Source organism: Leptinotarsa decemlineata, unplaced genomic scaffold (assembly GCF_025532065.1).
Source record: "Leptinotarsa decemlineata unplaced genomic scaffold, Ldec_3_MD MMD2_tig00026336_RagTag_RagTag, whole genome shotgun sequence".
Classification (NCBI taxonomy): Eukaryota; Metazoa; Arthropoda; class Insecta; order Coleoptera; family Chrysomelidae; genus Leptinotarsa; species Leptinotarsa decemlineata.
Window position 1 is genome coordinate 12,305,004 of NW_027412692.1, and position 15,230 is coordinate 12,320,233.

The 15,230-nt window shown below is 35.6% G+C and overlaps 1 protein-coding gene across 2 annotated transcripts in view; it reads left to right on the plus strand.

The window, feature by feature from the left end:
• Positions 1–3,710: 3,710 nt before the first annotated feature.
• LOC111518030 (insulin-like receptor) overlaps positions 3,711–15,230 on the plus strand; it is a 111,192-nt gene continuing 99,672 nt past the window's right edge. For both annotated transcript variants that reach the window (XM_023174351.2, XM_074183175.1), the window contains exon 1: positions 3,711–4,130. In XM_023174351.2, coding sequence (XP_023030119.2) covers positions 3,780–4,130 — 351 coding nt within the window. In that variant the 5' untranslated portion in view covers positions 3,711–3,779. The remainder of the gene's footprint in view (positions 4,131–15,230) is intronic.

Below are 15,230 nucleotides of genomic sequence, written 5' to 3' on the forward strand. Positions count from 1 at the left end.
AATGAAAATTTATATATAAACACATTTTTATTCAGTTGTCGAATAGCAAGATAAATTATGATTGAATTATTAAAACAGCAATACGTTCAGGTCAGTCCCAAATTACCTACACTAGTTAATAGACTGACACCTATAAGAAAGCAAATCCTCCACTGGCTAATACCACGAAGGGCATTGGATTATATCTGACAGGTGTCAGTTCAGTGCAGCATACCTAACAAGCTATCTAGACACTGTTATGATCAATGGAATCTTAGAAAAACTGTTCCTCTGAACATTGATTCAATCAGAATCAATGAAGTATTAGTTCTTCAAAAGAAAATCCTAAGGGTTATGCCTTTCAAGGGTCCCAGAGACTTATGTAGGGATTTATTCTCAAATCTTAAAATTCTAACAGTCATCCCATTATATATACTTAACTTTGCATCTTTGTGAAACCACACAATGAAAAGTTCACAAGCAGAAAAGCTACAGGATATAATCTTCGCGAAAATTAGATCATATCGATTCCACGTCATCACTCATTTATTGTTTCAAGAGGTCCTCACATAATGTCAATGAAATATAATAATCTTCCTATCGACATCAAAAACCTCACAAGTCTGAATTCATTCAAAAATGAGGCAAAATCATTTTTACTCGAAAATCCATTTTATTCCACTAAGGAGTACTTTAATATACACTACACTAATCGATCTACAGAGCGTATCAACGAAAACTTGACCCCCCCCCCCTGTAAGTCAGAAACGGAAGTGTAATCAAAGATTTCAAAGTACACGTCAATTTTTATTTCTAATGGGTCTGATTCTGATATAGAAATCATACCCGAAACTTCACCGCTCTGTGGTCATCAACTACCCCCCTATTTTTTTCAGTGAACTGGGGGGTCGAGTGATACATCATTCAAAAGGTCTTTTGTCCCTCTATTACTTCTGTGATTTTTTTCGGAATTGGTTCATTCGTTATAGAGAAATTAAATGTTGAACGTTTTATTTAAGAAAAAACTGAAAATTCGCTCAGGAAATCAACAAAAGTAATATCAGTGGAAACACAATCAACAATTCCCGAACAATTCTCTGTAGCAGGTCTTCTAAATTTGTAGAATTTATTCAATCAGTAATAAACGTTTTGAAATGGACGATACTGTCAGTTTTTTCTGCACTGGTAGTTTTTATTGAATCTAGTTGTCGCAGAACAAAAAGTAGATAGGTGGCCAGTGTCCCTTCTTCACGAATTATTATTCAGTCATCCTTGTTCTCTGTGTCCCAGCATGGTTTATTCTACTGAAGAAAGAATAGAAATTGTTGCAACCTGTTATCGAAATAATGAATGCGCTGAAGCTGATGCAAGAATTTATGATATCAATCATCCAGACCACAAGGTGAGCCATCAATACGTTGAACAGTTAATGGATGAGTTTCTAACTTCATGTTCTGTTCACAACAGAAAATATGAAGTATCCCGTCCTGTCAGAAATGACGGAGTTGAAGCTGCAGTTTGAGGACATGTACAAATGGATAATCGACAATCTATCAGACAAGTAGCTAGAGCTGTACATTATAAACAGTTCGTTGGCCCTCCGATGCTTCCCCAGAAGGTGGAAGCATGCGATCGTCGTCATAATCCCACACAGGGTCAGAACCCGTTGTTCCAACAGAACCATCGCCCGTTCAGTCTACTCTCGTCGGTGGCTAAGCTGGCTGAAAGAGTGGTTCTGCAAAGGCTCAACGAAGAAGTTGAGGACCGAAATGTTCTGCCTGATGAACAATTTGGCTTCAGGAGGCAACACTCCACTGAGTTACAGGCTCTAAGGCTGGTCAAAAACACGAGCTTAACAACAACAAAAAGTGCATATTGTTCTCTTAGATATCTCGAAGGCCTTCGACCGTGTATGGCACGAAGCCTTCTGCACAAATCAATCGCGTTCGATCTGCCTCGGGGCCTGATCCGGTGGATTGGGTCTTTCCTGAAAGACAGAACATTTCAGGTTAGAGTAGAGGGCTCTCTGTTTGACAACAGATCCTCGCTGGAGTGCCACAGGGGCTGTGCTCTCTCCGACGTTGTATTCATTTTACACCAGTCACCTTCCGAGGCCAGAGCGTGTGAAGATATCCCTGTACGCCGATGACACGGCTCTCCTCCCGTCTTCCATGGGTTGGGAGCTCGGCGTCTACATGCAACGTGCATTGGACGACCACGAGCGCTGGTACCTGGATTGGAAGATCCGAGAAAACCCGAACAAGACTCAGGCGATAACCATGGGAAGATTGTAATCTTCTCCGGCCATAAAAGTGATAATCTCTGGAAGGGAGATTGACTGGCAAGCGCGGGTAAAGTACCTCGGCCTTCTAATAGACCGTTGGCTCACTTGGAACCCGCACAATATGTGCGTTGAGTCAAGGATCGAGAGTCGGATAGCTAGTCTGTCATCATGTATGCTTCAGGCGTCTGGGGACAAACGGCTACGTACAATATCTCCATTTTGGAGAGATTACAAAACAAGTTAATGAGGATGATTGTGAATGCTCCTTGGTTCGTGCAGAATGGAACCATCCGCAGAGATTTGCAGCTGCCTTCCTTTCGGCAGTACATTCAGTCGAGGAATCGGCAAGTTAGGAAAGCTACAAATTATGTTGTAGCCGACCCCTCCCGATATAGAGGGCCCCGACACTCTCGAATAAGGCCCTCATGTCTCCCGTTAACGGACGAATAGCTTTCTCATCCTTCCCACCCCAGCCAGGTAGGGGTACCCCGTGAAGGCCGGTACTAATGTCTGAGGACTTCATATCGCCAACATCCCCTCAGGCATGAACTCATTTGTCCTTCTTCGACAAAAATCAGCCAAAAGGGTAAGGGAGCTGGGTTCCAATCTGTACGAACTCAAGACGACGTGCAGGTAAGTAGCTAGAGCGTCTGGTGTATCAGCTACTAGTGTTTTTCGGATTTTGAAAGCCTACATACTCCATCCTTTCAAAATAAGGCTAGTTCAGGAATGAAACGAAGATGATCCTGATCGTCGACTTCAGTTTGACCAATAACCCAAACCTATTATACAATACATGTTTTTCAGACGAAAGTTCTTTCATCTTGAATGGTGAAGGGAAAAGACATACCTGATTGTCGTTACTAGAGCGATGTGAATCCTCATTTGGTGATAGAAACACTTTCACAAATTTCACAAAAATTGAATGTATAGGCCGGCATTTTGGTAATCATATTGGACCATTCTTCATTGAAGGCAATCTCAATACTTAAATCTATTACAAGACTTTGTAGAAACTATGATTACAAAATTATATTTTCATTCAAATGCAGAACATTTTTTATTAAGAAATAGTTCAAAACAATGTCATCAAAGGTTATAGTATATGAGGTTGTAATTTAGAAGTAACTCTCAGTTATGCTTGAAGAAGGTATTGTGTAGCGAAACACATGTAGCGGTTTTCGTAAAACCCTTATAGTGAAAATCATACAATAAACTCTATTGATTCGTTTTTTAACACAGGAATGGTTGAACACAACGCAGGTAACAAGTAATTCAATAAGGGAACAGTCGATATTAAGCTACTTTGTTGATGGTTGTAACTTGTAACGCTGATGTAAAATCGCTCATAAACCTACCCTACCCCAATAATTCCGTTACTATGTACCAGAGTCTACCGACTCGGCAACACCGCGCACCAGATAGTGTGTTATGGTTTTCGACATTGAGAATTTGAGAATCAGTTTCCCGCCTAACACAGAAGAACGAGTATGGTAGAGCTAAGCGCGAAAATACGATGTTTCGTATCGCATTCATTCTGTTGTCGTGCTGTGCTGTTTTCAGTTCCGGAAAAGTGTGCCAGTCTATGGAAATCAGGAACAGAGTAGTGAACTTAGGTAATCTGAAAAACTGTACGGAAATTGTCGGTTCTTTGAAAATTCTGCTAATGGAAAGAGTGCAGCACGAAAGTGAGTTCGACGAATACGTGTTTCCGGAGTTGACAAAGATTTCGGGATATTTGATGTTTTTCGATGTGTACCATTTACCGTCTGTTGCCAAGTTGTTCCCAAACTTGAGGGTTATAAGGGGGATGGAACTTTACGCCGACTATGCATTGGTACTTCATAACATGCCCCATCTTAGAGAGGTAGGTCAGGTGGATGACGTCTGAGATGAATTATTACTGTAGCTACAATATGCATACAGATGATAAGCCTGCGATTTTTTTGTTATCAGAAGATCTGACATATTTATGGATTTTATATAAATGGAATGGTAAATTTTCGTTATGTGGACACCCGGCGATTTTGAAAAAATTTTTGACTGTACTTACATATTTTGATGCGTAGATTACGAATCCGAAAGAAAAAAGCGGCGCTCTCCCTTATTTAAAAAGTTACGGCCCTTCAAAGTTCAGAAAAGGGCAACTTTTCAGCCTTCTTTTTCACTAAAAAAAACTATTTAAAAACACAAGCATTTATTCACTAGGTCACCTTTACACCTTATTCCTCTTTCTTTAACACTTTTCACTTCAATAATCAACATTTTTCTTATGAAAAACTTTACTTCAGGAATATGGACTGCATCAGTCGTACCAACCATATCATTAACCTTAAAAACGTAAAATACAGTGATATGTAACCAAAAAGCAGCTCCGTACATTTTTTAATATTTTTATAAGAAAAATGTTGATTATTGAAGTGAAAAGTGTTAAAGAAGGAGGAATAAGGTGTAAAGGTGACCTAGTGAATAAATGCTTGTGTTTTTAAATAGTTTATTTAGTGAAAAAGAAGGCTGAAAAGTTGCCCTTTTCTGAACTTTGAAGGGCCATAACTTTTTAAATAAGGGAGAGCGCCGCTTTTTTCTTTCGGATTCGTAATCTACGCATCAAAATACGTAAGTACAGTCAAAAATTTTTTCAAAATCGCCGGGTGTCCAGATAACGAAAATTTACCAATGGAATTCATTGATTTTCCGCCGAAAATATCTCTCGAAAGTTTCGTTTACCGACTCTTTATTTTTCGGAGTGGAAAGTATACCTATAGCCTGCAAAAATGTTGGTTAAAATGGAAAGCATTAACATAACTCTAAAGGCTTTCTACTTCTGTATTTATATATCTATATAATGAGATTGAAAGAAAAGAAGGGAAAAATAAAAAATATCAGTAAAAACTTGATATTCTTCACAAAAATGTGTACTTTCTGACTGAAAAGAAAACGAAAAAAAAAATCTCTACAGAACCACACAATACTGTAACAGGTATAAATTTTGTGTGGGTTCTGGTTAATAGTAAATGATTCTCAGGGTGCCAAAGTTTATTCTACAGTCCATAACGAATCCTAAAACTAAAAATTTCGCATCCGAAATCTTACATCAATTTTAACAATATAAATAGGTAGGTCACTCAACTTACATCAGGTTAAAAAAATATCTTTGTCGTGGTCAATAAATTATATCTTACTTGGGTTAGAAAGAAATTCAAAAGCAAAAACGGAAGGTCAGACGATGAAACAAAAACCTCCGTCGCCAAACCTAGTTGAAAATAAATATTTCTCACACGTTACCATCTGGCGAATATTGGCAAATGGTACATTTAATGTTTCAGTAGGTACGTACTCAATTTTTTAGTACACCTAACATCTGTGAAGTAGGATTTCACTAGTTCGGACTTCCATTATCTAATATTCTTCAAAATCTATGAAATAACAAATAAAATCAGAAGGACTAGCTAAAATATCAATTATATTGAGCAATAGAACGTGAAACCTTGCAACTTTGATAGTCCCGCACGTCGAAGAAAGGTTGAAGATTTGTCTCTATTTTATAGATACTTTCACGGGAGGTTTTCAAGTGACTTGATTCTACCAAAAGCGGTACATATAAAAAATACGCGACGGACTGTGGCTGCTAATTGTTTTGAGGTTCAACTCAATACACCTCGAACTTCACTGTTTAAGAACTCATCCAAATAAAAAAAATGAATGGAAACATAATAAAACGAATAAAATAATCACGATAAAAAATGAAAATGACCACACAAGAGAAATACACAGCAAGGAGAAACCAGCAAATCGGACAAAGTAAAGAATGTTTGGACTCACGAACAACGGCAAGTGGTCTCAAACTGAGATCATTCACAGGGAGAACACTGCTTCAAGATAAAGTTCAAAGAAGCTGCATTTAGCCTAGCTAGGTAGATAACCGCAACATATGGAAACCTGTAATCAAGCGGAAAAACGCTAAACAGGTGAAGCGGAGAAAGGGAAGAGGGGATAGGCAAAAGTACTGAAATGACCTATAATAGTCGGGGAACGCTTCAGAAAGTAATGTATGAAAGAGGGCTTATTGGTATGGAGTTTCTCTTGGAAAAGTAGCTCCCAATTTCTTTACTCCGGAGGTTTAAAACGAAAACGTCTTCAACTTCTCACGAAAACTTGGATATTTCTGGATAAAAGAGGGTTCCCAAGGCGGTCAGTAGCAAAGCCAACATTCGACATCGACTGCTGATGAGATTGGTCCTGTGTCTTGCACTGAAGAGTACCTAGTTGAAAAAATTCAAACAGAACGTACTTATGATCAACCACCAGTCACCACCAGTCGAACATATCCATAGTCAGAAATTTTTTACGTGAAAAACGACCCGCATGATCTCAGTTTCAACTTAGTGTTGATTACATTAGAAAACCCTATTTCTTTCAGGTCCAAAGATCGCAGATTTCAAGAATCTCTATCTGACCTCTCTGGCAAATATATCGATACTCCTATCGTGATAGGCGAAAATTTTGATGACAGAGTTGAAAAATCAGGCACGACACCTTTAGAGATACTTGTAAACTCCAATTCATACGGAAACAGAAAACGAAATGATATGATGAAATTCGCAATACACACAAAAGTGGCAAAAGTCGAATTGGTTCTAATATTTCTACACAAACTTCATTTTCTAAAAATATATCACGACATGTAGTCAGTGACATACTGAAAGTTGATTCTATTAAATACTCTAATGTTTAGATACGCCACGTAAGCATGAATGAGAGATACATGCAAAGGTAGTTCAGTAATGGTGATCTATCTGAATCCAATTGGTCATTCAGTAAACTGTTTGAAATTTTAAGTGTATTAATTTTCATTGCTTTCAAATAATTGAGCTTTAACTTTATGTTCTATGTGTAAAATTTCCAAATATCCATTGAATATATGATTTTCTTTTGAAAGATAATTTGAATATGTTGAACTCGTTTTCTCATTTACATAGCTCATATGATGTTCTTGCATGTGAGTCCTAAATGTTCTGCCAGTTTGACCAATATTACGTGCTTTGGGTCCAAACGATTATCTACTATTAGGTATATGTATAGAGAGATTACATTACATGTTTGCTAGTTGTAGTCGACATCACAAAACAATATATTGATGCTGATTAAAAGCATATTGAGGAAAATTTGGTATAACTCTCCAAGAAATTTCTTCAAATTTAAAATCAATAATATCAATTCCAGGTCGTTTCTAGATAAATTGTAGAAACTGTCGAAGACTTTTATAAATATAAAAATGCTAAGTAGGTAGTTAATTTTGATTGCAATAATATGCAGATTCAGACTGAAATTAGAAAGCAAAAACCAAAACTCTCACATTGTCAACGGTTGTTTAGTTTAACGACATCATTTATATTCTCAAGGTTTCTGGTTTATTTAGAACTATTGGGTTATGAATATTTCAGAAGTTTGTACGTTTAACATGCAAATTTGAGTTGAAAGATACTCTGTTTAAAATGTCAGTTAACATTTTGTTTACTTGGAAGCTTTCTTATAGCAAACTGATCATGACGCAATACAGAAATATCAGATACATTTTTCGTTTGGTATATACTAATCTGTTCCAAAAATAGGTCGAATTTTAATTTTCCTCAAAGAATATTTATTTATGCAACAATTTCTAGTTCCGCTCAGATATAATACACTTGTGCCAGCGGTTTCTCCAATCCACGAATCAGTTCTGATATGCACTCTCTGGTATTCCTTTGATCTCTCTAAACAAGTCGGTTTTTATCTCCTCAATCACCACAAAACGCCGTCCTTTCATGTATTTCTTCAATCTTGGTAACGGAAAAAAGTCGCCAAGGAGCAAATCTGGTCAATACGGTGGCTGAGGCATGATTATTGTGTTGTTTTAGGTCGAAACATTACGAAGAAACAATAACCACAACCACATCCACAAAGTACACTGAGAAAAAAATATAGAATTTTTATTTTTTCATTTACCGACTCTGCACACCTACCAGTTTTCAATATGAAACGCTTATTGACTGAATTAGTAAAAAAAAAAAGAATCGTCCTAGTTTATTAAACTGTCTGAAGGGGTGAAAATAGGGTGGACATATTTAAAAAAATCGTAACATGAAAAATCGACTTAGTACACCTAAAAAATTGGGATATGTTATTCCTGATGATCTATTGGACAAGAAAAACTTCACGTGTTTGTTTTCCCGACAGTCTGAGGGGGTGAAAATGGGGTGGAAAATAAATTCAGTGCCCCGGTAGATTGAGCTATCAATATGTTTAATATACTACACTAGTATTTCGAACCCGCTCTAGGTAGAATTTTAAATTTTTTTCATATAAAACCATTCCCTCAGACGGCCTGGAAAACTATGACGTGAAGTTTTTCTCGTCAAATCAGGTGTCAGGAATAACATATATCAATTTTGTAGGTGTACAAACTCAATTTTTGAATATATGATTTTTTTCAAGTTTCCACCCCATTTTCACCCCCTCAGACGGTCTGGAAAACTGTAAAGTGAAGTTTTTCTTGTCAAATCGGGTGTCAGGAATAACATATCTCAATCTTGTAGGTGTACAAACTCAATTTTTGAATATATGATTTTTTTCAAGTTTCCACTCCATTTTCACCCCCTCAGATGGCCTGGAAAACTATAACGTGAAGTTTTTCTCGTCAAATCGGGTGTCAGAAATAATATCTCTTAATCTTGTAGGTGTACAAACTCAATTTTTGAATATATGATTTTTTCAAGTTTCCACCCTATTTTCACCCCCTCAGACGGCCTGGAAAACTGTAAAGTGAAGTTTTTCTTGTCAAATCGGGTGTCAGGAATAACATATCTCAATCTTGTAGGTGTACAAACTCAGAAAAAGTTACAATCTGTATACATTGAGGTATTGGTCTCTAACGTACAACAGTACACACTAATATTTTTTAATAGTGTGCTTTGGAAAAATAAATAAACCAATTATTTAACCGTAGACTTTTGTTGGTGGTTTTGACTGATTGTGATAGCTACCAATTATAATAAAATAATGTCAAGATTAGGTTACAGTAATAAAGATTTCTTGAATTTATTAATAATTTATGGTGAGTGCAATAGAATTGCAAGTAGAACATGCCGAGTATTTCATGAAAGATATCCACAACTTCCGAAGCCGAATAATAATGTGATAAATCGACTACTAAAAAACTGTAGGTTGAATGGAACCTTCCGTCCAAAAATCATTCGTAAGAAGACTAAAGTGGATGATGATGACAATGGTATAACAGTTTTGGGATACTTTCATGCATTTCCAAATGCTTCTCTGCACGAGGCGGAAAGGGAGATAGGTATACCCTACGTGACAATTTGTCGAATTCTTAATAAGCATAAATGGCATCCCTATAAGTTCTACTGTGTCCAACATTTGAAAGACACTGATTTACCTCGTAGAGTGGAATTCTTTGATTGGTTACTTGTCAAGACTCAAGAGGATGAACATTTCCTTGACAATATCATATGGACAGATGAGGTCAAGTTCACAAAAAATGGAGTTTTCAATAGAGACAACAGTCATTATTGGGCGCCAGAAAATCCCCATGTTGTCCGCCAAAGGGGTTTTCAAGAAAGATGGCAATTCAATATATTTTGTGCCATAAAGAATGAGTCAATTTTTTATATCGAGTTTTATGATGATAATTTGAATGCATCAAAATATGAAGATTTACTGAGGAATGGAATTCAAATGATTTTAAATAATAGACCAGGAAGAGAACGTGTATGGTACCAAATGGATGGTGCTCCACCCCATAATTCTCATTCAGTCAGCGAAGCTTTAACCGAAGTCTTCGAAGATAGATGGATTGGTAATAATGGACCTTTTCGTTGGCCTCCTAGAACACCAGATGGCAATCCATTAGATTATTTCGTGTGGGGTTTCATTTAATATATGGTTTACTCTACTCCAATAACAACAATGGAAGATATGAAATCGAGAGTTACAACTGCTTTCAATAGTTTCACTCCGACTTGATCAGAAGCGCTACACATGACAATCTTTTGAAGAGATTACATGTTTGTTTTAGTAGAGGTGGAGATGTGTTTGAACATATTCTGAAATACACTGACGATTAAATTAACTCATTAATTTATGGGTTTATTATTTTCAGTTCGTGTTTCAGCGTTAATAAAACTATTGTTTGAAGAGAAGTTTCATTCGATGGTTGAGGAGTATTTTAATAATTATCTTTTCATTGTATTATCTGTGACTAATTGAGAAACATCAAACGAAATCTGTTTTACAAAAATGAGTGATGAACAATGAAACCACGTTTGAAACAGTATATCTCGAAAACGATTCAAAATAGAAATAGAAATTATCTGAACAAAGTTAATCTAAAATTGGATGTAGAGCTCAAAAATGTTGAAATATGCAGGGTGTTCCATTTGAAAAAATTGAGTTCCACTCATTTTTTCATGAGATCAAAGTATCTGCATTTTTTGAAGATCCTGTGTGAGGCAAATGAAAATATGACTCGGAGTGAAGATCCTCATAGTATCACTCCACTCCATTTCAAATTTGATCGTTTTAGTGCAAGAGAGTTCAAGATTATCAGCATTTATAAAAGTTCATGTTTGATAAAAAAAATATCGAAATTAATTTATATCTTCTAAACGATAATAGATAGGTATATGGAAATAGTATATGAATTTGTTGACAAAGTGATAATGAATCATAATATGATATTATATACGGGGTGTTCCATTTGAAAAATCAAAGAAGCCGCTACTTTATAGTAGAAGCGACAACGCTGCTTCGACTAAAATATTTTAGGCTTGTAGGTCATATTGACTTATGCATACTGTGGAATTTTCAGGTTGATCTGTTGAATAGTTTGCCAGAAATGGCTAATTAACGCTCATCATGAAAAGTCCTGTATACATAAGGTATGTTATACCGTCGGTACTAATGTATTGGTAGCTCAGAACGATCTGAATGCATCAAAAGTTTTAGCTGAAAATATTCTGGAAAATGTGCTGAAGTGGTCGAAAAACAAAATTCTAAATTCAAATACATCAAAGACAAATACTGCTATTCACTCTACGTGGGCACAATCTTAACAGCAAACTTTTCGATGGCATCAACAGTGTAATAGAAATGTCAACGTCAGTTAAAATGCTGGATATAACTATGCACAAAACTGAGAAGATCGTGCTACTTTTTAAGGTTTTTGGCAAATCATTGTAGTGAAGAGAGATGCTGCTGATCCTATATCATGTTAGTTTTCACTCTTATCTGAAATATGGCAAGAGGGATGATGCGCAAAGATGACCAAGAACATGGAGCTCCGTTTTGTCTCTTCACAAAAGCAAACAGACTATTCAATAGATATTTTGATATTGACTATTTGCTGTCATTGAAAAGCAAAACAGGATTGTTGCTATAAAAACACTTGTGATGAAAAATTAGGTCCTTCTCAAAATTGATCCAATATGACAATAACAAGTTTCTCATCAATTGATGTTTTTCCGAGCAATAAAAATCATGATTATAGGACTGGAACGATAACCGAGTTCAGAAACGATATTAATCGTATAAGTGCATTCGCTTGTCTGTTTGGGATCCATTAATATCAAAACAAAGGCTTCCGCTATTCGTTCCTTCTTGACGGGCCACTACAATCTGTTTGTTCTAGCGTTTTTCTCTTTGGATTGTTTTCAACACGAAAACTGTCACGTTGATACTAATCGGGAGATTTATATGACACCTTCCGACGGCTCTAATATTATCGATTTCAACTATGAAAAAAAATGTATCTTCTAAGGACAGTTTCAGATTCCTTTGAGTTTCGGGCAGTTTCTAAAAACAAAATTTAAAACTCTATCACATCAATTTTTCGATTTTATAAGTGCCACTATGATATTTTGGTCATATAAGCTTGAAAAAAATGGATTCAATTAACTGGTACGTCCATTTCCGTCCTCTTATTCTCCAGAAGAAATTCAGATATACAAATGCTTAAAAAGGGCTATTCAAATTCGTTTCTGTACATGGGGATCTCGTAAACGATAAGAGATACAGTGTCGGTTAAATTGTGGCAAAGTTGCGTATTTTAAATACCTATTCAATGATGTAAAAAAATCCAATATAGCTCTTATGGTTCTGGAGATATACAGGAAAAACAAAAAAAATCCCCAATTATTTTTTGCCTATATCTTCTTTATTCGCAGACATATTGAAAATCTGTCTACTTTTTGCTATTGGCACTTGATGTGGGCTATCAGAATAAGTCCATGAATCTTTTATATAGGGTATCATCTGACTTGGACACCACCTCCATCTTTGAATTTTTAAATACAGACTTGTATTTTTTTTGTTGTTTTTGGATCTGTTGTAGTTTTTGGATGGACTGACACTGTATCTCTTATCGTTTACGAGATCCCCATGTACCGAGAAACGAATTTGAATAGCCCTGTATGTTATGAACGACATTCAATTTTTAATATTCATCGTTGTTATTCCAGGATAAAAATGTCCTTAATCTTTTTTTACTTTTTAAATTCTTATGAATACTTTTTGGAAAATTTGTAGTGTTGTCAAACTCTTTTTGAGGGTGAATTTATCCAAATCGGTAAGTTCCCCTTCCTCATAATTTCAGAGGGGTTCGTAGGAAACTCAAACCTTTTTTCGTAGTTTGCAACAATATGAGAAAAACCAGACTTCATATATGAATCAAAAAAATCTGAAATTATCATACAAGCTTTGCATTGAGAAATGTAAAAATCTGAATCTTCGCTTCCTGTGATTTTCAGACGTTCTCTGTATTGATGAAAGATCGCATCACATTATGTTCCTCATAAACTTTTCAAAAAGTATATTTGAAGAGAAGATCACTCTAAACAAATGTTAGGTAACCCTACTTGAAAATTGAAGAGTCGGGGATACATGAAATAAGCTATGAGGACAGAAAATATATCGGTCAGACTGGGCATGTTATTGTAGCTCGTTTCAAAGAACACGCAGCGCGTATCAGGTTTCTGAATCCAGAACATTCTGGTGTGTGATTACAAAAACGCTTTATAAAACGACCATAAAACAAATAAAGTGTGTGAAATTGTTGAGATCGATACACGACACCAGATTTTTTGATATAATATATAACAATGATGAGATTTATTGGACAATTCATATTGAGGTACAAGTTATGATTCAGTAAGAATAAAGCACAATTGAGGAAGCGATAAGTAAAATATAACTTATTTCGCTTTCAGGTATAAAAACAGAAAATGTGAGTTCAAGATGGATGACAATTTCAGTAGAGATAAGAATTAAATTAAAATGTATTAGAATATGAATGAATAGTCACTACTAATATCTAGCATATGCACATGTACTTCATATACAATGCATTTCTTTAATGTTCCCCTCCTTTTATTTTTTAAACAGGTCGACTCAGAAAATAGAAATTTGGGATAATGAAATGAATGCATGAATACTTTATTTTGAAGCGAAATTGACATATGATACTTTCAAGATGGCGAATGGGCGCCATCTGGTTGCCTTGAACTTCTTGACATCCGATATTTCACGCCATTTTCGAACACAGTAACCTCAGTAATATTGCTACAAATATTTATTATTCTCTGCCGTACCTATATCCAATATTGAAGCAGGTTCAGTTTCGTACACCTTTTATTTCAAATAGCCCTATAAAAAGTCCAAAGGTGTCAAATCTGGTGAGCGGGCTGGCCATTCTTTGGACCTCGACGGCCAATCCAACGACCGGAAAAAGTAGTATAATATGGTGGTGCTCTATCTTGTTAGAATACGATATCCACATCGAATTCATTAGGTTTCGCTTCGACGATTTCAGTAGTGAGAGTGACAACAGTAGTTTCAAATACAGTTTTTGATAATAAATAGAGGTCCTACAATATGGTTTCCCATTATTCCTGCCCAAACGTTAATTTTTTCTGGAATTGGGTATGTGTTTCCCGGAAAACTTGATGTTCATTGTCGTACTGACATTTTTTGACGTTTTTATAAACAAAAAATAAATCAACCAACCATATCGGGTTGTTGAAATTGCCATATGGCAGATAAAAAGGAATATTTCTAGAAATATCGATATTAATGTGTTTGTCTTAAGGAAATTATAAAATGTAGTATGTGTAGAATGTGAAGATATTGACTTCATATTCTATGGTTGTAAAGTATTCGTCAGGAGCTTCAAAATTATGCATCACAAGACCCCCCTTTTTTTTCCCCAGATGGCACCCAGTCGCCATCTTGAAAGTTTCATCTGTCAATTTGACTTCAAAATAAAGTATTCATGCATTAATTTCATTATCCCAAATTTCAATTTTTTGACATTGAAGAAATGCACTATATAATTGTTTAATGTTATTCGGTGCTCTTGAAATACAAAAACGCTTATTATAAAAATGAATACAGTTTTTTTTTTTCATTTTGTTGTATTTTGAAATGGAATACTTGAAAATATAAAATCTCATAATCAAATTGAAATCAGAGATGATAATTTTGTCATCGCTCAAATAAAATATTCATTTTCTATTACGGTAGTTTTTTTTCTTCACTTTGTAAAAAACCTTTCTGAATCATGTTTGTACCGACATTTCTTATCGAATTTATTGTTGTCGATATCGTGTTGTATATACGAGTATTAGCAGTAAATAGTGACATAATGGTTAGTAACTTATATAACATTGGCAATAGAGGGTTCCTTCTGGAATGGATAAAATCTTTTATGGAAGATAGGAAAATGGTAGTGACTGTGAATAATGCAGTATCTGATATTCAAGATATTATCCTTGGGGTACCACAGGGGTTCATTTTAGGCCCACTGCTTTTCTCTATCTATATAAATGATCTTCCGAAGTATATAAAACAAGGTTTCATTATCCTATTCGCAGATGACACTACCATAACATTCAAGGAATCACTTGCATATAATGGCATA